This window comes from Eucyclogobius newberryi, unplaced genomic scaffold (genome assembly GCF_026437365.1).
Source record: "Eucyclogobius newberryi isolate DKJ021-1_F unplaced genomic scaffold, fEucNew1.0.hap1 SCAF_20, whole genome shotgun sequence".
NCBI classification, from domain to species: Eukaryota; Metazoa; Chordata; class Actinopteri; order Gobiiformes; family Gobiidae; genus Eucyclogobius; species Eucyclogobius newberryi.
The window spans coordinates 8,405,788-8,430,465 of NW_027315835.1; the positions used below are offsets into that span (position 1 = coordinate 8,405,788).

Genomic DNA, 24,678 nt, shown 5'->3' on the forward strand with positions numbered 1-24,678 from the left:
CATTATGGTTATAGGAAAATAAATTCATAAAATTGACATTATATAAGTTATAACAGTGTTTCCTCATCAACAGTTTCCTCAAAGTTTTATTTCGATTGATTCAGTTTGAGTCATCGTGTCCTTCACTTCAGGTTTTAGTTTGTGCTGAAGTTTTACGCAACATTTAAAAGTTCTACTGAAAATGGATTCGTCACAAATATTTGGATTTCACACCTCTGCCCTTAACAGCAATTTAAAACTGGTTTAGTTCTGATTTAGCTCCAGGTTTAAGTTTGATTTAAGCCTGGTTTAATACTAATTTAGCTGTGGTTTTGACCTGGTTTCGACCATTGTTTAGTGCTTGTTTTAGCCCTGATTTTGACCTTCTACGTCCTGATTTAGACCTGGTTTAGTCCTGATTTAGACCTGGTTAAATACAGGTTTATATCTGATTTAGTCCTGATTTAGTCCTGTTCTGGTCCTGTTTTAGTCCTGTACTAGTCCTGATTTAGTCCTGGTTTAGTCCTGATTTAGTCCTGGTTTAGTCCTGATTTAGTCCTGGTTTAGTCATGGTTCAATCCTTTTATAAACCTGCATTAGTTATTATGACTTGTCTTCAGTTTAGTCCTGATTTAGTCCTGTTCTGGTTCTGTTTTAGTCCTGTACTAGTCCTGATTTAGTCCTGGTTTAGTCCTGATTTAGTCCTGGTTTAGTCCTGATTTAGTCCTGGTTTAGTCATGGTTCAATCCTTTTATAAACCTGCATTAGTTATAATGACTTGTCTTCAGTTTAGTCCTGGTTTAGTCCTGGTTTAGTCCTGATTTATTCCTGATTTATTCCTGATTTAGTCCTGTTCTAGTCCTGGTTTAGTCCTGATTTAGTCCTGATTTAGTCCTGGTTTAGTCTCAGTTTAGTCATGGTTCAGTCCTGATTAGTTGTGATTTACTCCTGTTCTAGTCCTGATCTAGTCCCGCTCAAGTCCTGATTTAGTCCCGGTTTAGTCCTGTTCTAGTCCTGGTTTAGTCCTGATTTAGTCCTTTTCTACATCCCAAAAGAAGAAGGACAGGCTATAATCAGCCTTTAGTAGTTAATCACAGCGTTAGCATGTTAGCGTGTTAGCGTGTCTGCTAATGACTGCGGCTCTGGAGACGACATAAACAGTAGTTGCCGAGCGCGGCTGGTGTGTTTTGGCCAAAGAAGGACACGGTTTGTGCTCGGCTCAGACACGTTCACGTCAGTGTGTTCAAGACGCTCTCCTTTGCCCTTCAGATCGACCTTGAACCAGAAGGAAAGGTCTACGTGGTCATCGACTTGTCCGGCTCGTCCACTGAAGGTAAAACACTTATTCAAACCATTTTTTTTGTGCCATTTTGGACTAAGAATGTTCTAAATGGTGTATTTTTTATGTTATGATATTTAGAGATGTCAAGATTACCGTATTTTCCGTACTATAAGTCGCACCTTTTTTCATATTTTTCTTTTTCTCCCGTTTTTAGCGTATTTTTCTGTCAAGCTAATTCTGCTAAACCGCTAAACAGGAAGTAGCTCTTCAAATTAAAAGTGCACTCTCTAAAACCGGAAGTTAAATTTACTTTTGCATGTTTTGTCAAAAGAAAATACACAATTGGTTCTTTACATAGTTTCGGCCGAGGTGCGACTTATACTTATATTTATACTTATGTACTTATACTTATACTCCAGAGCGACTTATATGTGATATTATTTGTTATTTTCACACTTACAACCGCATTAATATGTTTTTTTCTTCTCTATTATGCATTTTTTGGCTGGTGCGACTTATACTCCAGTGCGACTTATAGTCCGGAAAATACGGTATTCTGTTTATCGATAATTGTCATTATTCAGCTCTCAATATAATGGTAAAGAACGAAAAAAGATAATAATTTTGATCATTTTATTGGCAAAATTTGCAATTTAAATTCAAGCTTTACACCTCAAACACATGTTCACGTAAATATTGTGCTTTTTATGTCACAATAACTCTACTTTTACATTCAGAACGTTGGATTTCATAAAGAGAACGTATCAGAACGAAAGGAAACGAGGGATTTCGCTTTCGTTTTGTGTCATTCATTGTGATTCTTTTTCTCCGCACAACAATCGCCACCGTTCCAAACTGTGACATCCCCAGCCATAACGCTGATGATGATTTGTGTCTTGCTTATTGCTGGGAACGTTCTACAATTTGGCATTAAACTTGTCTTTTTGCGTGAACACAAGCAGGTGCAGGTTGCAGGACAGATCTGTGGAGAGGCGACACTCACAGTAAGAATGCATTTTTTCAAGGATTTGTGATTTTGTTGGCAATAAAAACAGAAGAGATGTGTTTAATGCCAGTGTGGAGCATTCCAGTCAGAGCAGTAGTGTAGTAGTAGTAGTAGTAGTAGTAGTAGTAGTAGTAGTAGTAGAAATAGTAGTTTTCTGTGAGTTCGACCTTGTCTGATGTGGTTTGATATGAATGTTTTTTTATATTTGTCTCGCTTTTGTGGTCGATTATCAATATTTACTCATGTTAATATCAGTATTTTAACATTTGTAGCAGTACAGAGGCTTATGTACTGAAGAAACGTCCTAACAAAGTTGACAAATTGACTTTTCACGTTTGTATAATGATAACAACATGTATTTATGATGGAGCAGTAAAGTTTAAAAAAAAAAAAGTAAAAAAATGAATTTACTATTCGTTTCTCCCATAGACTTTTTCGAAAATGGTCATATATTAAGAGTTTAAAGGCACGACGGAGTGACTAAGGAAGTGACTAATGCTGTTTTAAAGCCAAAAAACACATTTAAAACTTAACATTTGGTGAAACGCTTTAATAACTTAGCGGTTTATAAAGTTTCTGAAACAGATAATGGATAAAGTTATAGATCTTGTTGTCATTAGTCACCACAGAACTGATCCACTGTATTTATTTAGCACAATTTAAAAACAGAAATAGTTTCCAAATGCAGAAAACAACAAAAAGTGCTCAATTTGATCCCACCAAAAACAATAAAACCAGTCAAATCCAATCAAAGCAAACCATAAAACCATAGCAATAAATAAGTAAAATAAATTTCAATCGTCGCTGCTCTTCTTTTTCTGTTTTAACCCTTGTCTGTTTAAAAAGACAGAGATCGGGGGAAATATTGGCTCTAGACATCGTAAATATCGAACCAAATCTTTTTTTTTGCTTTGTTCTTCTTCAAATGGACATAATTTGACCCAAAGTTTAAAATATGTATATGTATATACATTGAAAGATTGCAATTTTTTAAATATTTAATTTAATTCAATTTTTATAAAAAAAAAAAAAATATTTTTAATTGCACATTTTTGGCGCATAACATTACATCTCTTGCTTCTTTTTGTTGACAGATAAGATACAAAAACGTTTTCAAATCGTACGTCGCTTTTGAGTAGATCCAACTGAAAATTGCCACAAAAATTCCAAATTTGTCTAATTTTCGGAGTTAAAACTACCGTAGATATCGACAAATCCCTCTGCACGCTCTGTCCAGATCGTGTGTGAAGTGTAAAGTGCGTTGGTTCTACTCCAAGTTCTGATCTTTACGCCTCTATCTTTGAAGTTACGATGAACGGCGTAAATCTATAAACGCAGGTTGATTAAATGAAATAACGGCGCATCTTAAGTGGCGGATTGGACCGTTGTGTTGTTTCCAGATGAAAGAGAGCAAAGCGAGCAGAAAACAACAACAACAAAGGCCTGGCCTGTTGCATCTGGCCCTGTTACGCCGTGTTTAGGTGAAGTGAGCGCCGTCTGGTCCTGTGGGAGTCTGTGATATGAGACTTTCCCTGCACCTGCGTATCTTCACACCTGGATATAAATAGAAGCGCCGGCAGCTCCTCTGTCGGGCGCGTGCTCGGTCAATGTGAGGAAGAGGAGGAGGAGGAGGAGGAGGAGGCCCCACGGGGAGGAGGAGGAGGTGGAGGCTGCATCTACATTATAATAGCTTTGGTTTCCAGCACGGACGCAGCAGAAGCCCGTGTGGGCGTCGCCGGGGAAAAGGAAAAACAAAAGTGATGTGGTGGTCGAGCCGATAAGTCGAACGTTTCAGTTTCATGGTGACTGTTGTGTGAATTATGCCGTTGTTTTTTTACTCGAGAAGTCATCTGCTTCTTCTCACTCAGAGCGTGACACAAGCTGACCAATAGGAGGAGAGGGCGGGGTCAATGTACAGTTAGTGTTATTATGGTACTGTACTGGATTTGTGTGTATGTTGTCTTGGTTTAGCCCTGGTCTAGTTTAGCCCTGGTCTAGTTTGGACCTGGTTTAGCCTTGGTTTGATCCTGGTTTGGACCCAGTTTAGTCTTGGTTTCGCCCTGGTTTAGTTTAGACCTGGTTTAGTCCTGGTTTAGACCCTGTTTAATGGGTTATCCCTGGTTTAGTCCTGGTTTAGACCCTGTTTAGTCTTGGTTTAGCCCGGTTTAATCGTGGTTTGGGCCCTGTTTAGTCCTAGTTTATCCCTTGGTTAGATCTGGTTTAGTCTTGGATTAGCCCTGGTGTTGGGGTTTAGACCAGGTTCAGTCCTGTTTAGGCCCAGTTAAGTTCTGGTTTGTTCTGGTTTAGATTATTAAATCCTGTTGGCCCGGATGTGGGGTTATGGTCCTGTTTAGTCCTGGTTTCAATGTTTGGTCTTATCCTAGTTTAGTCCTGTTCTAGCTCTGGTCTGTTCTGGTTTAGACTCTGTTACATTCTGGTTCAGCAGTTTAGCTCTGATTTAGTCCTGGTTTAGACCTAGTTTAGTACCGGTTTGCCCTCGCTTGTTCTGTTCTTGACTCTATTTAGCTCTGGTTTAGTCCTGATTTAGTTCTGGTTTAGTCTTGAGTCACCTCTGGTCTGTTGGTTTAGACCTAGTTTAGTCCTGGTTTTATAGTCTCAGTCGAGTTCTGATTTAGACCTGGTTTAGTCATGGTTTTACCCTGGTTTAATCCTGTTTTTAGCCTTGGTCTGTTGTGGTTTTGGCCTGGTTTAGTCCTGGTTTAGTCTTGACTTACCCCTGATCTGCTGGTTTGGACCTAGTCCTGGTTTTATAGTCTCAGTCGAGTCCTGATTTAGACCTGGTTTAGTCCTGGTTTTAGCCTTGGTCTGTTGTGGTTTTACCCTGGTTTAGTCCTGGTTTTAGGCCTGGTCTGCTCTCCTTTGCCTCGTTTCTTTGTTTTTCCATTGAAAATAACAATCCTGACATTTCACTTTAAAAAAAAACATCCTTTAACCAATAATTTAAAAAGACAAATCGATGTAAACCCGTTTCCTCCACAAACAGCCTCAGTTTGTCTCGGTTTGTCCCGCGTCACTCGTGTCACAGCGAGCGAGAGTCCGCTCTTAAACTAGGTCATCGGCTTTACTCCGACCCCGAACCGTGATTGGTCGATCCCGCCGGCGACCTCATGACCCGCGCGTCGCCCGTGTTTGAACTTCCTCTGCGCTGTTCAGCCCCGCTAATGTATGTACACATGCTAATAAAAGGGAATAAATGCCTCCGCTAGCACGCTAACACCCGCGCGACGAGGCCCGCGCGGAAAAGAGTGGTATTTTTAGCAAGTTTTCTCTCTTTTTTTTCTTTTTTTCATCTTCTTTCTGCAATCTGTGCTGGCAAGAAACGGGAAGACTTCTCCTCCTGCATCTGCCGGCTTCAGGAAATTAAATAAGAAATAATCTGGGTTTAATCCGTCCATCTGCAGACTTGGACTCGCGCCGCGTCGACTTTGCGCGTTGTCGTTTTCTTTTTACTGCTCGACGTGTTCTCAAAATCCGCACGGTCGACGTTGATGTTTAAGTCGTTTGGGCCGTTGCGACAAAAAACGACCACGCCCGCTACGCCGCCTTTGCTACCGTCAGCGCATTGTATATACCGGAGAAATGTATGATATTGCACGTGTTTATCGTGTTTTATCGTGTTACCATTAAAACGATACAAAAATGAGCACAAAAAGAGACAGAAACACAAGTGTAATGTTCAAAAAAAGTAAATTGACCACAAAAAAAGTGCAGTTTTCTAGTTAATATGACGGTCCATTCATGTTATATGATACTTGAACCTAATTTTAGCACCATCCTGATACAAGAAATTAAAAGAAAAATATAGATTTTCATTCATTTTTGCCAGTTTTTACACTCTTATCTGTTGCCATTATGTAAAGTATATTCTTCAGTGTGCAGTACTTTTGATATTCACCAAGTAAAATAGCATCCACTGCTAATACACTGCTAATATATATATAAAGCTAATATAATAACACAACTTCTACTACTATTGTACTACTGTTGTTACTGCAAACTGACTTGTCTCGATTAGATTAACGAACGAGTCTTAATTTGAGTATTTTTTGGTCTTTTAGATTTTACAGACACCATTTTGAGTTCTTCAGGACCGCACGATATTGCAATATCGCCGAGACGGTGCCGCGATATCGACGTGTCATTTTGGTCGTATTAAAACAGAAATGTAGCAACAAAACCGAGACCAAGGCTAATTTATCGAGGCTAATTTGGACGCAATAAGCAAAATCTTGAATAAAATTGAACTGTCACAAGACATTTCTGTCAGATTGAAGAGCGTTAGTTCGCGATATCGATTATTATGATATCAATACTTTCCCCTCTTGAAAAGATGTATTATATTTGGTTTTGAATCGCTAATTTCAATGGCGATGATGCTAATTTGTGCTAAAAAGTCACGGTCAAATTACGTTTTGCACTTGTTTTTCACGCGTTTCTGACTTTCAATGCGATCGAATTTAAATTAAAGAGTAATTCCATGGAACAGGAAGTAGTTCTTAAATGAATTACTGCCCTGTTCCTGTAGTGAAATATCTAACACACGTCCCAGCACAAAAGGATAATCGAAAACCTTGAGACTTGAACGTAATGAAAAAGTCTATTAAGGAGATCGGGGAGTTCATCTTGTACTTAAGGATCTGACAATATAAGCGCTGTATAACATTAGCGCTGCATAAAGCTGCACGTTTTGCCATTGTAGTTATGTTTGTGAGATATTATGTTTATGAAGAGCGCACGCTGTAAACATGAACGAATGAATACAAGACATTCAGAACGTGTTTGTAGCGCTCGAAACGACAGATTTTCTTTACAAAGACGTGATGTTTTTTGTTGTTTACCGAGAACGTTCCATTGTCTAATTAATTGCAGCATGAAATGTGCCATATCAGATTACGATGCGTGTATTTCTGTGTTTCTAAGCGTTTATATTACGCTAAATCGGCTTTTTTGACCTCTCATTTTGTTTCATCGGAGCACGTTTCAGTCATCCATATTTTTGTCAATCTTCGAAGCGCAAAAAACGTGTCCTCGCTGGAATAAATCAGCTTTAAAAATTTTGTTTTGTCAACATTTTATGACAAGTATGCTTTTTTACCGTATTTTCCAAACTATAAGTCGCACCTTTGTTCATAGTTTTGGGTGCGACTTATACTTATATTTATACTTATACTTATACTCCGGAGCGACTTGTTATTTTCACACTTGCAACCGCATTTTATACTCCAGTGCAACTTATATATGTTTATTTCTTCTCTATTATGCATTTTTTGGCTGGTGCGACTTATACTCCAGTGCGACTTATAGTTCTGATTGAAAGAAATGATTGTGCCACAGAATTAATATCAGACTTTATGAAATATTAGTCAAATTAATCCTTGTTTAGAGCTGGTGAAAGTATCGTCTGAATATCGTTATTGCAAAACAGAATAAAATACATTTCTTGTGTGTGTATGTGTGTGTGTGTGTGTGTGTGTGTGCGTGCGTGCGGGTGTGTGTGCGGGCGGTTAGTGTCCATCGCTGCCACTGCGCAGGTCCAGAGGGCGTCCCGTTTCCGTGGTGACGCGCCTCTGCCCCCCCCCCCCTCTCCACGCCCCACGTTGGCCCGCCCCTGCTCCTCTTCCCGCTCCGAGCCTGGGGACAGATGGATGATGTATTATGTAAAACAAAGTGATCTCAGTAATGGCCTGTTTAGCAGCTTTGCCCTGTTTCCAAATCGCCCGGCGGAACTCTGTGTGCCGCTTCTGAGCAAAAAAAAAACTCAAATGTCCACAAAACGTCCACAAATGCTGAGCCCCGGTCGTCGTTTGTCGGCGAGTGGAAGCACGGCCGCGCTCGGGTCGTACAGTAATGTGATGCGAGCGTGAATAAATGAACATATTGCACTTTGGAGAGGCATTACAGTGTGTTTACATTTGGACTGAACCAGGACTAGATCTGGACTGAACCAGGACTGAACCAGGACTAGATCTGTGCTAAACTCGGACTGAACTAGAACTAGATCTGGACTAAAATCAGACTGAACCAGGACTAGATCTGGACTGAACCAGGACTGAACCAGGACTAGATCTGTGCTAAACTCGGACTGAACTAGAACTAGATCTGGACTAAAATCAGACTGAACCAGGACTAGATCTGGACTGAACCAGGACTGAACCAGGACTAGATCTGTGCTAAACTCGGACTGAACTAGAACTAGATCTGGACTAAAATCAGACTGAACCAGGACTAGATCTGGACTCAACCAGGACTGAACCAGGACCAGATCTGTGCTAAACTCGGACTGAACTAGAACTAGATCTGGACTGAACCAGGACTGAACCAGGACCAGATCTGGACTAAACTCGGACTAAACCAGGACTGAACCAGGACTAGATCTGGACTACTACTGCTACCACTTCTTTTATCACCAATATCACAGTAATTATACTGCAGTTACCGCTCACACACGTATAATTCTACTTCCTTTTCCATCACTTTTTGGACCGCATCCCTTGACAGTCGCTTTTTAATCCAACTCCACCTCTTCTGTAACTACATTTAACTCACCCAGGAGAGACAGAGGTGTGAGAGAGAGAGAGAGAGAGAGAGAGAGAGGAGGAAGAGAGGGAGGAAGACATGGAGGAGGAGGTGGAGGTGAAGGAGATGAGGGCATAATGAGCGAGAGAGAGAGATAATGTAAAAGAGGAAAAAGCGAAGAGCGAGGGGGCGGACGGAGAGGAAGAGAGAGGGGGAGAGAGGAGAGAAAGAAATGAACATAACACAGAGGAGACAGTGGGAGGAACGATGGAGGGAGAAAAGAGACAGAGAAAAGGAGGCAATAGTGATGGAAAGAAGGAGAAAGATACATAGAATGGAGAGAAACAAGAGGCGCGAGAGAGAGAGAGAGAGAGAGAGAAAAGATCTGGGGAGAGAAGGTGATTGAGACAGAAGGCACAGAATGGAATTAGAAAGAGTGAGAAATGGTGAGCAAGAGAGAGAAGAGAGAAGGGGAGGAGGGAGCGAAAACGAGAGGAGGAGAGAAGCGAGAAGGAGGAAGGGAAGAGAGGGGAGAGAGATGAAAGCGATACAGGAAAGAGAGGGAGGGAGACAGGGAAGGAGCGACGTTCAAAAGAGATGGACAGAGGAAATGAGAGAGAGAAAAGAGAGAAAGTGAGACAAAGGAAATGAGACAAAGGAGATGAGAAATGAGTGAGGAGAGAGAGGAAGGAAAGAGTCGAGAGAGATTAAAGAGATATACTGTAGAGAGAGAGGAGAGAGAGAATTACAAAGAGAGGGAAGATAGAGTGAGGGAAGAGAGGGAAAGTGAGACAAAGGAAATAGAAAGAGAGGAGGGAGGAAGGATAGAAAGAGAAGGAAAGGAAGTACAAGGAGAGAGAAGATAGTGTGAGAAATTGAGAGAGAGAGATTGTCAAGAAAGCGAGGCAAAAGAACAGAGGAGGAAGACGACAAGAAAGAGAGAGAGAGGAAGGGAAGATAGATAAAAGAGATACAGGAAAGTGCCAGAGAGAGAGAGAGAGAGAAGATGTGAGAGGGAGGGAGAAGAGAAAGGAGCAGCAGTTAAATTAGAAAGAGACAAAAGGGGAGGCAAGAGAAATAGGGAACAAGAGGAGAACGAGAGAAACTAGAGAAGAGAGAGAGGAAGGAAAGTGTTGAGAGAGAGAGATTAAAGAGATAGAGGAAAGAGAGAGTGAGAGCGAGGAGAGAAGAGAAGATAGTCTGAGAAATTGAGAGAGAATGTCGGGAAAGCGAGGCGAAAGAAATGAGGAGGAGGACAAGAAACAAAGAAAAGATAGAAGAAGGGAAGAGAGATAAAAGAGATACAGGAAAGCAAGAGAGAGAGGGAGAGAGAGAGATGTGAGAGAGAGGGAGAAGAGAAAGGAGCAACCGAATAGTTGAATTAGAAAGAGACAAAAGGGAGGCAAGAGAAAGAGGGAATAAGAGGAGAACGAGAGAAACTAGAGAGGAGAGAGAAGAAGGAAAGTGTTGAGAGAGCGAGAGAAAGAGATTAAAGAGATATAGGAAAGAGAGAGTGAGAGAGATAATTACAAGGAGAGAGGAGATAGTGTGAGAAATTGAGAGAGAATGTCGGGGAAGCGAGATGAAAGGAATGAGGAGGAGGACGGCAAGAAACAAAGAGGAGCGAGAGGAAGCGAAGAGAGAGATAAAAGAGATACAGGAAAGCAAGAGAGGGAGAGAAAGAGAAGACGTGAGAGTGAGTGAGACGAGAAAGGAGCGATGGAGTGTTAGAGAAAGAGTACGAGGCGGAGGAGAGCGAGGAGGCGGCGGCGGCTAATGCAGAGAGGAAGTGTCCCTGTGCGTGGGCCGCGTGGAGGTGGTTCTCTTGGTCTTTGCGTCCGTCTTTCCTGGAGCTGGTGCAGGAGGAGGAGGAGGAGCAGGAGGAGGAGGAGGAGGAAGAGGAGGAAGAGGAGGAGGAGGAGGAGCAGGAGGAGGAGGAAGAGGAGGAGGAGGAGCAGCAGGAGGAGGAGGAGGAGCAGGAGGAGGAGGAGGAGCAGCAGGATGAGGAGGAGGAGCAGGAGGAGGAGGAGCAGGAGGAGGAGCAGCAGGAGGAGGAGGAGCAGGAGGAGGAGGAGCAGGAGGAGGAGGAGCAGCAGGAGGAGGAGGAGGAGGAGCAGCAGGAAGATGAGGAGGAGGAGCAGGAGGAGGAGGAGCAGGAGGAGGAGGAGGAAGAGCAGGAGGAGCAGCAGGATGAGGAGGAGGAGGAGCAGGAGGAGGAGCAGCAGGAGGAGGAGGAGCAGGAGGAGGAGGAGCAGCAGGAGGAGGAGGAGGAGCAGGAGGAGGAGGAGGAGGAGCAGCAGGATGAGGAGGAGCAGGAGGAGCAGGAGGAGGAGCAGCAGGAGGAGGAGGAGCAGGAGGAGGAGGAGCAGCAGGAGGAGGAGGAGGAGGAGGAGGAGCAGCAGGAAGATGAGGAGGAGGAGCAGGAGGAGGAAGAGCAGGAGGAGCAGCAGGAGGAGGAAGAGGAGCAGGAGGAGGAGGAGCAGGAGGAGGAGGAGCAGGAGGGATAGAATATGTCGGCCCTGCGTTTAGGGCCCACTCACCGGTGTATAAATAACACACAGCGCGGCAACATGCAGCGCCACCGAGAAACCTGCTACACTTTACGGCACATTTCCACCGTGCCGCCGATCAAATACAGTAAATACCGTATTTTCCGGACTATAAGTTGTACCTTTTTTCATAGTTTTGGCCGGGGTGCGACTTATACTTATATTTATACTTATATACTTAAACTCCAAAGCGACTTATATGTGATATTATTTGTTATTTTCACACTTGCAACTGCATTTCATACTCCAGTGCGACTTATATATGTTTTCTTCTTCTCTATTGTGCATTTTTTGCCTGGTGCGACTTATACTCCAGTGCCACTTATAGTGCGCTCTTTGTACTGGCCACACCCCTGTACTTGGGCGGATTGTTTGAAAAATGAAGACTTCCCTTAAATGGGACGTTTGTTTTTGACTCGTGTATTTGAGCCTTAAACGTCTATTTATTATTTTAAGAAGCACAGAACACGACAGCGATGTTCTGACATTTGAGTCCTAATTATGCATCCAAATTGGTCCAAAGTGGGTCAAATTTGTCTATTTTTGGTCAGAAGATAATTTCTCCATCATTGTGTTAGTCCAGTCCTTGATTGCTGTATATTTTCTTTTTTTGTTTTCTGTTTGCTCTGGTTTTGATAGTTTTTTGTGTGTTGTGTGTGTTTTTCTTTTTTTTTTCTTTTCTTTTTTGGTGTTCTTTTGTTGTATTTTTAAAAACTAGTGGAAAAAATAAATAATAAATACAGATTAAAACTTAAATGTGACACTTTTCCTCAAAAATAAAAACACGTAAACAAAAAAATGCTGCTTTTTACGGTGATTTTTTGAACAGGAAGTGAATGATCCTGTTTCTAAGCCAAATTAAATGAATAGTACTATTTGGCATGAACAAAATTATCTATTAAAACAAGCACAATATGTTGACTTGTAAAGCAATGAAACTAGTCATATCAAATAAGAATAAATATATCAATAAATGAAAAAATAAAACCACAAACTCACTCTAAAAAATGGGTTCTTTACTGGGAAAATAAACATGTAAACTGTTAGCATCTTGATACCGCAGTGATTAGGCACAACATCTCGTGCCACAACTTTCAAGATAAAAGTGCCACAAAAATGATCTTTTTTTTATCTGGTAAAAAAAAATAGTTCTACAAATACAGCAAAAATAGGAATGAAATAAATTAAAGTTCTGAGGCCAAAACTGGGAACTAAATCACTCAATTTGTAACTCGAGCTGTAACAATAACCGAAATATCGTGATATCGTATCATCAAAAGTCTCACAATATATCGCTCCTTTGTTTACATTCAATATAAACAGCTAAAAAAAATGAACTACATAGACCATGATCCTTTGCTACATTTCAGTGCAGAAATAACAGTTTTAAGCACTTTTATGCTTTAGTTCTTTTGAATATGACGGTAATGATTTGCACAAACATGTTTAAAGGAAAGAATAGTATTTCTATAATTCTTTTATCGCAATAAATATCGTACCGTGACATGTGCATATTGTTACGTCCCGAGTATATTATTATTATTCCTACATTAAATCTTTTGGACATTTTACCTTTCTTGTGTTAAATGACAATGATTAAACGTCTGTGTTGTTTATGTTCAGAAAAATGAATATTGAAAGTATTTTTTGCACGTTTTTCTGTAATCGCAGCGTGTTTATATGTGTGATTAACATGTTCTGTCTGTGTCTCCAGCCTCGGGCACCAACGACAATGAGGAGCGCGTGTTCCGAGAGCGGATCGGCCCGCGCAGACGCCAGGGCGCGGTCCGGAGGCGGGTGCACCAGGTCAACGGCCACAAGTTCATGGCCACGTACCTGCGGCAGCCCACGTACTGCTCCCACTGCCGCGACTTCATCTGGTGGGAACACGCCCCGCTTCTCACCGCACTGTTTTAGCCGTGTTTTAGCCGTGTGCGTGTTTAAGGCGTGTTTTAGCCGCGTTTAAGGCGTGTTTTAGGTGTGTTTTAGGCGTGTTTAAGGCATGTTTTGGTGTGTTTTAGGCATGTTTAAGGCATGTTTTAGATGTGTTTTAGACGTGTTTAAGGCATGTTTCAGGCGTGATTTAGGCATGTTTTAGGTGTGTTTTAGGCATGTTTAAGGCGTATTTTAGGCATGTTTAAGGTGTGTTTTAGGCGTGTTTTAGGCGTGTTTTAGTTGTGTTTTAGGCGTGTTTAAGGCATGTTTTAGGCGTGTTTTAGGCATGTTTTAGATGTGTTTTAGACGTGTTTAAGGCGTGTTTTAGGCATGTTTTAGATGTGTTTTAGACGTGTTTAAGGCATGTTTAAGGCATGTTTTAGGCGTGATTTAGGCATGTTTTAGGTGTGTTTTAGGCATGTTTAAGGCGTATTTTAGGCATGTTTAAGGTGTGTTTTAGGCGTGTTTTAGACATGTTTAGGCGTGTTTTAGGCATGTTTAAGGCATGTTTTAGATGTGTTTTAGGCGCGTTTGATCAGCGGCGTGACAGGAGGTCGTGGAGTCGGGACGTCACGGTCATTAAGTTAACAACATTTTAGACCTCGGGACTGATAGAACATTAAATATTTCACTTTTGTTTATTCACTGTCTAAATACCGTATTTTCAGAACTATAAGTTGCTTTTTTCATAGTTTCGGCTTATGACTTATACTTTTGACTTATACTCCGGTGCGACTTATAGTCCGGAAAATACGGTAATTGCGAATAATCGTTAAATCGCGATGTTTGTTTGTTTTTTGTGTCATTGTGTTGCCGATTACCTTTTTATTGTGGTCAAATTTCACTTATTGCAATCCTGCCAATACTGCGAGCTCAAAGAAACACTGTGTGAAACTGTATTTATTGTACTCAACATCATGATATATATATTTGTGCACGTTTCTTAGACTTGTGTGTGTTGAATATCTGTGGTTAATCCCTGGTTTGTTGTGTTTTGATGCAGGGGCGTGTTGGGGAAGCAGGGATACCAGTGTCAGGGTGAGTGTTTCTCCTCTTTCGAAGCTTTTAAACATTATCCGGGTCAAACAAAGGCGTCTTTACGAAATAATGTTCAACGTCAGGCTAAGCATCAAACCAGGATTAAGTAAGACAAACATTTGACGCAACCTGAACATGACTTAGATTTTAGCCCATTTTAGTCCTGGTTTAGACTTAGTTTCCAACTCTAGTCCTGGTTTTGTCCAGGTTTAGTGGCGAGTTTAGTCCCAGGACTACACTAGGACTTAAAGGGCCTCTGAACTAAAATGGAGTTTAGATAAAAATTTAAAATGCGTTTAAAATTCTGCGTTGAAAAAAAAAGAGCAAATTTTCTTCAGGTTTATAATTATACTTCCTGTTTGTAATCGATGACATCACACTAGGAAATTAACTCAAAGCCAAAACCCTTCTATTGTCATATTTTTTTGAATTTGACAAATAAAAATAGATGAGAGCTGCTTTATTTTGGTGAATTATTGTTTAGAGAAAAAAAGTTGTCCCTGGTGTGATGTCACTTCCTGTTATTTTCTACAGATTCATCCCCTTTTCTCCACAAAAACCTGCTCGATTATTGTAAATTTATATGTACAACAGGTATAAATATAACAAATTAAGTCAAAATTAGAAAATCATAAAAACCTGTCGTAGGCACTTTAACCCACACAGTGCATAGATTATATTCACTTTGAGCACGTTAGATCCTTCAATTTGTATTAAAAACTGTTTAAAATTCACAGAAACACAAAAACATCATAATTGATCGTCATGAATAAGAGTTGATGTGATATTTCCTCACACATTGACTCATAGATGTGGAGATGAAACGTGTGTTTGATGGTTTGTTGTGTGCTGTGGCTGCAGTTTGCACCTGTGTCGTCCACAAGCGCTGCCACGAGCTCATCATCACCAAGTGTGCTGGAATGAAGAAGCAGGAGGACACGCCCGAGGAGGTCAGCTCTCTCTCCCCCTCTCTCTCTTCCCTCTGTCAGTCTATTCTCTCTCTTTCCCCCTCTCTCTCTCCTCTATGCCCTCTTTCCCCCCTCTCTTTCCTCTGTATCTCCCTCCCCCTATTTCTCTCTCCTTTCTCTCTCTCTCCCTCCCTCTCTCCTGCTCTCACTCTCACCTCTATGCCCTTTCCCTCCCTCTCTCCTGCTCTCTCCCTCTCTCTCACCTCTATGCCCTCCCTCCCTCTCTCTCCCTCCCTCTCTCCTGCTCTCCCTCTCACCTCTATGCCCTCTCCCTCCCTCTATCCTGCTCTCACTCTCACCTCTATGCCCTCTCCCTCCCTCTCTCCTGCTCTCACTCTCACCTCTATGCCCTTTCCCTCCCTCTCTCCTGCTCTCTCCCTCTCTCTCACCTCTATGCCCTCCCTCCCTCTCTCTCCCTCACTCCCTCTCTCTCCCTCCCTCTCTCCTGCTCTCACTCTCACCTCTATGCCCTCTCCCTCCCTCTCTCCTGCTCTCCCTCTCACCTCTATGCCCTCTCCCTCCCTCTCTCCTGCTCTCCCTCTCACCTCTATGCCCTCTCCCTCCCTCTCTCCTGCTCTCCCTCTCACCTCTATGCCCTCTCCCTCCCTCTCTCCTGCTCTCACTCTCACCTCTATGCCCTCTCCCTCCCTCTCTCCTGCTCTCTCCCTCTATATCTCTCCTCTCTCCCTTCCTATATCCCTCTCTCTCCTCTCTCTCACCTCTATGCTCTCCCTCCCTCCCTTTCTCCTGCTCTCTCCCTCCCTCTCTCCTTCCCTCCCTCTCTCCTGCTCTCTCTCACCTCTATGCCCCCTCCCCCCTCCCTCTCTCTCTCCTCTCTCCTTCTCTCCCTCCCTCCCTCCCTCTCTCCTGCTCTCTCTCTCACCTCTATGCCCTCCCTCCCCCCCTCCCTCCCTCTTGTCCTGTGACATAATGCACAGCGTGTACAGCCGGTGTGTGACAGTGTGTCGCCCCCTGCAGGTGGGATCACAGCGGTTCAGCGTAAACATGCCTCACAAGTTCAGCATTCACAACTACAAGGTGCCCACGTTCTGCGACCACTGCGGCTCGCTGCTGTGGGGGCTCATGAGGCAGGGCCTGCAGTGCAAAGGTCAGTGCTCAGTCACAACGGCACCAACACGAACACCAAGAACACGTTACACTTCAGAATTTTACGACCGTTACGATATGAGAATTTGAATGAACAGATAATGTTATAGCCCCGTTCACCCATGAGTCCCAGATCAACAAATCACTCAGTTCTGACCCACAATCACGCTCTGTTCACACTTAACCCGGCATTTGTGTCTCTTCCTCGATCACTACAGTACTGCATCATGTAAATGTAATTAAAACAGAACTAAAGTGCCTGACAGTCTTTATTCACACATGCCGCTCCCTGCATTAGTCCTGGTTGATACTGGCAGATGAAACATGCAGAGGAATCAGTTCTGGCTTTATTCACACAAGTTTTATGGACACAATCCCGAACAAATAAAGGTCAACATTTATGAGCCATAAGTCGGTAAAGCATTGGATGAAATATGTGTATTTAAAAAGATCTTGCGAGATAAAGAAATTCCACAAAAGTCATCAAATTGTAAGTGTAAAATGATGATATGGTTTCCCTTTTTTCCATGTGTTTTCATTTGGCACAGACTAAAAAGAGGGTTAAGTGGGTCAAGTGCTGGTGAGTTACACCACTTGAAAAGCTGAAACTGCGACAATGAAAGCAAAAAATATGAAACAAAACCAAATCCAAAATAATGAACTAAACCATAGGCAATCTTTACCAACTGTTTATCAAATACCAACAAATGTATAAATGTAATTACAGCCCACCACAGGTTTTGTTTTGAAGATACAAATGTGACAATAAAGATGTATTCAAAAGGACCTGCATCACCTTAATGATGTCATGTTGTTGCGTAAGCCTGTTCTTTTGTCTAAGCGACTTCTTGACGTGGAGTGTGTGTTTGTGCCGGGGGCAGTGTGTAAGATGAACGTGCACCGACGCTGTGAGTCCAACGTGGCGCCCAACTGCGGCGTGGACGCCCGCGGCATCGCCAAAGTGCTGTCCGACCTCGGCGTGACCCCGGACAAGATCTCCAACACGGCCCAGCGCAGGAGGAAGGTACGAGCGCCGTGCACAAGCCCCAATGTGTGGGACACATCATATCCAAAAAGTTCCAATCACATTCACTTCCACCAAGACATTTACGGGACGTTTTAGCACATTTTTTGAAATCGAATCTACTGTTTTGAATAAAATAATGAAAAAATATTGAGATTTTAATTTCTGTTAATATTGCACAGCCCTAATATTTACCAAAATATATTAAGAACTGTGTGTGTTTGTGTTTCTACAGTGTTTTTCTCAGATCAACCCATTAAACATTTGTAATTAAATTGTCTGAATTCTGAAATGGAGCCAAAAGTGAAGTGGAACCTAATGCAATTCAAGACATTTACCATTTTAATTTACATTATTTGTTTATTTACTGTGAGATCATGTGACATTTAGAATGCTGAAGACGTTTACTGGACAAATACTCACAGAAATGTTGACCCCACAAAAGTTATTTACATGTTTATTTCATTTCATTTCAAACATTATACGTTTTGTGCAGCTCAAACACAATTTTGAGTCTAGAAGTACTTTTTTCCAATTCTTTGTAAAGGAAAAGTAAACCCACTGTCATTTTTACCTTGAAAATTCAAAAACGTCTTGAAAATGTATTATGATCATGAGATTATATTAAAGGGTCTATTCAGCAGCCAATTTAAATATAACAAAACACATTTATGACTAAACATAATGCTGTAACTGATAAAACACATACGGTCAGACTGGGCAATATTAACAAAAATGAATATATTATTTTGACAGTCAGACAATATTGTGTTAAATGTGTTAAAACGTGTCTTTAAACGCATTTGTTGAAGTTTAATTATCAGACAAATGTGAAATGTCTGTAAAATGACTCAAACAAGTGCAGAAATAACCTTATACCCTTATTTGAAAGTTCATATTTGTTTTTGTAGCATTTTTTACTATAAAAAATCTACTCGATATTCAAATATTGAACACAAACAACATTCACAATATTATCTAAACGTTAATAAATGGCCCATAATAAAGTGTTGCATTAAAAATCTACAATCAAGTTTCTACACTTTATCCTGTTGTATCAGAAATGGCCTCTTCTGACTATGTTGCTGTTGTTGTTGTGTTGTTGTTGTTGTTTGTGCAGTTGACTCCAGGGCAGGACCCTCCCCAGTCGCCTCCGGAGCTGTCCCAAACAGAGGACAGTAACTTCAGCCCCCCCGCCGTGCCCACCTCCCCGTCACAGCAGGGTAACCGCACCTACACTCTTTATGTTTGTTTTCTCAGTTAATACAATGTAATGTGACTAATATAAGGAATAAGTCTGACATTCAGTGTGTGGAGGACTTTTTATTTCAATGTTTGGTGGTAAAGAGTGTTTTTTGGACAGTTTGCGCTCTCAAAATAAGCTTTCATGTGGAAACAGAATTGTCCAATCTGCTCTGCATTTGTTTTTTAATATGATTTAATCCTCTCACGTCCATTTCTCTGGGACAAGCCGTGTTCTTAAAATGCATTTGTCTCCTAGTGAAACATAAAGATCAGCCCTTAAAGATGCACCTACAAACACCAAACTTTACAATCTTGAGCTGAACGTGATTTGGACATAAATTACAGAAGGATTTATTGATATCTAATTCTAAGCCTGAGTTATTAACGTTTTAAGTGTAAAAATATGAGACAAAATTAACATTTTTACACCAGTTTTCGGTCTTTTCTAGTTTACACAAAAACTCAATACGATAGAGTTAGGGTAAGAAGATAAGATAAGAAATTTGAACCTGGCTCTGACCCAAATATGTAAAATTTTGGCTGTGTTTTACCCATAAAATGCCTTATTTTTTAAGAAAAACAATAATAAATTTGTAATAAATCTTAAGTCTAAAAATATGAGACAAAATTTAAATTTTTACAGTATTTTTCAGTCTTTTCTAGTATACACCAAAACTAAATAAGATATCCAAATAGTAATAATAATTTGTATCTAAAATGTTACAAAATAAACCATGACATTTGAACCTGACTGTTTTGGCCGTGTAAGAAAAACTTGTAACACATTTTTTCTTTCGTTTATATGCGTAAACTGCAGAAGTTTCAGATCGATATCTTTAAATTTAAGATGTTTGTCCCATTTCACCTCTTTCGACATTCATCCTGCTGCTAAGATTAGTTTTCTCACGGCAATTTGTGGGAAATGAAAGTGGACTAAAGTGACCTGAATGGGACGGGAAAGTGGTGCTTTTCGCTCAAACCTTTCCATAAATCATTGTTTGTTCACGTTAGAAAGATGAAGAGCTCCACACGTTAGAATAAAGGAGAAATATTACAACTTTTGACAGCGTTTAGCCTCAATAATATATCTCAGTTGTATTCAGAGTGATTCTTGCAGGTTTGAGTTGATCCTAAGCCCCGTTTTCATCACTATCTTTACAATTAATTTTTACCATGACCACTTAAGCACAAATTAATACAAATTGTGAACTGTTGCTGTCCACTTTAATGTGATGTTTTAACTCCAGAAGCAAACAGCAAAACGCATTTATTTAATCAAGTCGTTTTAGAACAATATTGCAATTTAAAATGTCCAAAATGTAAAATAATGATCCACAAATGTAATTTATTTCAACTATAAAGCAGACAAAAGCTTAATATGTCTTCTTTAATTATAAATAATTCAGTTAACACACATTTTTGCCAATAGAATAGAGAAAAGTTGTTGATGTCACAGTGTAAAAACGCAATTAAAATCAAGACAATTACAAGAAATCCCTATAACAAAGACACAAAAACATATTCAAACTGGTGGAATTAAATATAAGAAACCCGTATGATACAGTAAAACTATTAGCGTGCAGTAATGTGCAAGATGTCAGTTATACCAGTGAGAACACGGTGTCCAGTTTTGGCACTATTGTTGTTAAAAGCTGGTTTTCCCAGCGCTTTCCGCCCACCGCCATTTGCTCCTCACAGTTAGTCATGTCTTCACACTCTTCCATCTGAGAGCGAGTAACTTTGTGTCCCGACATCCGGCACCAAACTGGGCAAAACCAATGCAAATCCACAGCTAACATGCTTTTACTTTGAAACAATTCACTTTTGAGGGTTTTAAGGAAAGAGGAAGTTGAGAAACGGCTGCTTTCCATTGATTTGTTCTTTATTTGTGTGATTAAAAGTATATTAATAAACCCCTGAACTATAAGATTGGCAGTTCAAGTCCTTCAAATATCTGTCTGAGAGCGAGTAACTTTGTGTCCCAACATCCAGCACAAAACCGTAAAAAAGACAATGCAAATCCACAGCGAACATGCTGAACTATAAGATTGGCAGTTCAAGTCCTTCAAATAGCTGTACTACTGATCAATTAGTGTTAAATTGTGACGTCCACTAGATGGCGCTGAAGCTTATCAACGTGCACTGCGTTTCAGGCGTCGTGGAAGTTTTTCAGAATAATGCAAAAAGTATCTAAATATGTTTTAATTTTAAAAATTCATACAGAAGGTTTTCAGATTCTACAACGTGCGACTCTGAAATGGAGGCGGAGTCACTGTTACTGTGTCAAAAATGGTTCAAAATCTTCAAACGTTGAACTTATATGAGTGACTTTGGTCATTGTGTAATATTATTTATCAAAACCACACAATGTAAAGCGTTGCCTTCGTAAATCAAGTCCTTTTTCTATTCAACACTGCAAAAATGAGGCCCAAAAGTGATGAGAATTATCATTAAAATGTACAGTTTGCACAATCATATTTAACATTTTGCCAGTTTTCCCTATTTGGAGACAGTCTTACTTCCTGTCTTACGTCCCAGTCGTCCTCGGAGGCTGGATTTATCCGGTTTATCCGAGTTACGACTTGTAAATTCACACGGGAACGTTCTCACTTCTCAGAATTGGAAACCTCGGGCAACATTTCAGAATCACAAATGTATCTGAGTTAGACAATCCAACATGTCGACGCCTGCGTTTGGATAAAGTGTGACATCAGACAGTTTAAATAATGATAGAACTAGTGTTATTTTCTCTTTAGTTGCTCTCTACTGCCCCCTGCTGTCTGTGAACCTGCCCCTCTGCTGCAGTCGAGCCTCTGCAGTTACAAATGCCTTGTTGTGCTAATGTTGCGAACGACAACACGGAGCTAACGACAACAAAAGCAAAAGTTCATATTCAAACATTGATTTATGACTTACAGATGTAATAACACTGTCCGGGTTGATAAATTAACTTAAATGGATGTATTTTTTGGTTGATTTGAGAACGTTCTTGGGTTTTGTTGTTAAATTTGAGTTATTTATTAAGATGGGACTTACTGTTACCTGGCAACCGCACTGTCAACAAGGAACAACATGTATGACAAGACAAAAATGACGAGAAGCACTGAATTGATTATGTATAATTGTCGACTGGTGTTTTTGGAAGACACTTTAGCATTTATTTGATTTTGGCTTTTAAATATTTAAACTAACTGATTTTCTATGAGGTTTTATGCCACAGACAAGCACTTAAATACCATTAACTTCTCACTTTAATGCTTTGTCAGGAATAATTAGCTTCTTGCGCATAAGTCGTTCCCTTCACTAAAAACATGAAACTTGCTACGTTAACCACTTTAGATTATATAAGTAATAGTGAAGAAAACTTGTCAAATACACTATATCGACCAGTCAAACGATTATTTCTAATGTACATTTCGATTTTTTAATCAAATAAATGTTAAAATACCACAACTTAAGGCTTCTAGATAGAGAATATTCACAAAGAAAGTGGATTATTGATGAAAATCCACATTCTTTTATGACATTTTCATTTAATAATGTTATAAAAGGTGTTTTCGTGTGCATTTTAGAGTCTGTACAGTCCACGATTATCAAAATACAACTAGAATATTTTGTTATAGTCGACTATTAGTGGATGAATCGTTGCTTAAATATCTCGATCTGCGCTCAGACCTGTCGGAGCTGGAGCGGCTGCAGGACGTCCTGTCTCTGGATCAGGGCGGGACACAGAACTCCTCCTCGGCCTCCTCCACCTCCTCCTCGTCCTCCTCCACCTCCTCCTCGTCCTCCGCCGGCCGGGAGAACGGACAGCTCCAACGCAGGACGCTCAAGGACTTCAACTTCATCAAGGTCCTGGGCAAAGGCAGCTTCGGAAAGGTGCGCCGGCTTTTACCACGTGGCATTATTTGGCATGATTTGACGTTTTGACCTGGTTTATGGTTAATATCTCGGTTATTACTGGACCAAACCACATGAAACACAACCAAAAAATATATTAAAATCATCTCTGTCAGAACAATTGAACTAAAGTTTGACATTTTTCTCGTATCTTGTCACGACAATTACTTTATTGACTTCAGTAAATAAAAGATGAAACAATATCTTTGGGGCTTTATCATATTTTTCCTGTGTGCTGATTATTTGCACATTTTTTGTCGTGCGATTTGAGCTGTAGAGAATTGAATAAGTAACTATAATGACTCGTTATGACTCTAAATAACCTCATGTGTGTTTTATTGTGCTATTTATTTATTTATTTGCAACAGGATTCTTCAAAAAAGAGTTTACTGTGATTATCCTGCCTCTGAGCGATTGTGTCCATGGCATAAAGTAATTTAGTGTACTTATACATACGTTTGCGGTGACGTCCTACATCCGGAACGTCCCTCATAGCGGCCATTTTGAAAGGGGCACGCGATATATAAAAACCAACACGACTGCATCCTTCTCTACGACATAATGAGCTACGAATACTTTGATTCTTTAGAGGATAACGGCAAAACTAAGGCACACGACAAAGCTCTCATTCCTTGGTCTGACAACAGAGCAATGTCCTGACAGAACACAGGTTTTTGGCATTTTGGCCTCATAAATCCTGGATATCGTATGTAGTAGACGTGTTGTTGTGCCCCTTTCAAAATGGCGGACTCGGGTTGCTACTGTACAAATTCCCGGATGTGCGAGCGCATGTATTATAAAGTGTCACCTCTGGGTCAAGCAGCCATAAACCGTTGAACACAAAACACCTTTCCCATAACTCCCTGTGATATAATATTACATTTCTAATTCAACAATAGCGTGGAAACATTGTGGGTTACTGTATATAAAGTGTGTGTTGTCTGGTGCAGGTGATGCTGGCCGAGCTGAAGGGCACAGAGGAAGTCTACGCCGTCAAAGTCCTGAAGAAAGACGTGATCCTCCAGGACGACGACGTGGACTGCACCATGACCGAGAAGCGCATCCTGGCCCTGGCCCGGAGGCACCCCTACCTCACCCAGCTCTACTGCTGCTTCCAGACACGGGTATGCTAGCATGTTAGCACGTTAGCATGTCAGCACGTTAGTATGTCAGCATTTTAGGGTTACCCCCCATGAGTCCGAAGGTTCGCTAGTCCGAAGGTTTTAAAGGTTCACTAGTCCGAAGGTTTTAAAGGTTCACTATTCCGAAGGTTTTAAAGGTTCGCTAGTCCGAAGGTTTTAAAGGTTCACTAGTCCGAAGGTTTTAAAGGTTCACTAGTCCGAAGGTTTTAAAGGTTCACTATTCCGAAGGTTTTAAAGGTTCACTAGTCCGAAGGTTTTAAAGGTTCACTAGTCCGAAGGTTTTAAAGGTTCACTAGTCCGAAGGTTTTAAAGGTTCACTAGTCCGAAGGTTTTAAAGGTTCACTATTCCGAAGGTTTTAAAGGTTCGCTAGTCCGAAGGTTTTAAAGGTTCACTAGTCCGAAGGTTTTAAAGGTTCACTATTCCGAAGGTTTTAAAGGTTCACTAGTCCGAAGGTTTTAAAGGTTCACTAGTCCGAAGGTTTTAAAGGTTCGCTATTCCGAAGGTTTTAAAGGTTCACTATTCCGAAGGTTTTAAAGGTTCGCTAGTCCGAAGGTTTTAAAGGTTCGCTAGTCCGAAGGTTTTAAAGGTTCACTAGTCCGAAGGTTTTAAAGGTTCACTAGTCCGAAGGTTTTAAAGGTTCACTAGTCCGAAGGTTTTAAAGGTTCACTATTCCGAAGGTTTTAAAGGTTCACTATTCCGAAGGTTTTAAAGGTTCACTATTCCGAAGGTTTTAAAGGTTCGCTAGTCCGAAGGTTTTAAAGGTTCACTAGTCCGAAGGTTTTAAAGGTTCACTAGTCCGAAGGTTTTAAAGGTTCACTATTCCGAAGGTTTTAAAGGTTCACTATTCCGAAGGTTTTAAAGGTTCGCTAGTCCGAAGGTTTTAAAGGTTCACTAGTCCGAAGGTTTTAAAGGTTCACTAGTCCGAAGGTTTTAAAGGTTCACTATTCCGAAGGTTTTAAAGGTTC

At 40.8% G+C, this 24,678-nt stretch overlaps 1 protein-coding gene across 3 annotated transcripts in view; it reads left to right on the forward strand.

The window, feature by feature from the left end:
* Positions 1-24,678, forward strand: part of prkcea (protein kinase C, epsilon a) — a 74,114-nt gene that overhangs the window by 38,539 nt on the left and 10,897 nt on the right. The window contains exons 2-11 of one of the 3 annotated variants that reach the window (XM_072455532.1): positions 1,249-1,312; positions 2,224-2,265; positions 13,068-13,233; positions 14,292-14,326; positions 15,188-15,276; positions 16,273-16,402; positions 17,283-17,425; positions 18,546-18,648; positions 22,344-22,549; positions 23,521-23,694. In XM_072455532.1, the coding sequence (XP_072311633.1) occupies positions 1,249-1,312; positions 2,224-2,265; positions 13,068-13,233; positions 14,292-14,326; positions 15,188-15,276; positions 16,273-16,402; positions 17,283-17,425; positions 18,546-18,648; positions 22,344-22,549; positions 23,521-23,694 (1,152 nt within the window). Of the gene's footprint in view, positions 1-1,248; positions 1,313-2,220; positions 2,266-13,067; positions 13,234-14,291; positions 14,327-15,187; positions 15,277-16,272; positions 16,403-17,282; positions 17,426-18,545; positions 18,649-22,343; positions 22,550-23,520; positions 23,695-24,678 lie in introns of all 3 variants that reach the window. The other 2 variants (XM_072455531.1, XM_072455533.1) reach the window with 2 other exon arrangements.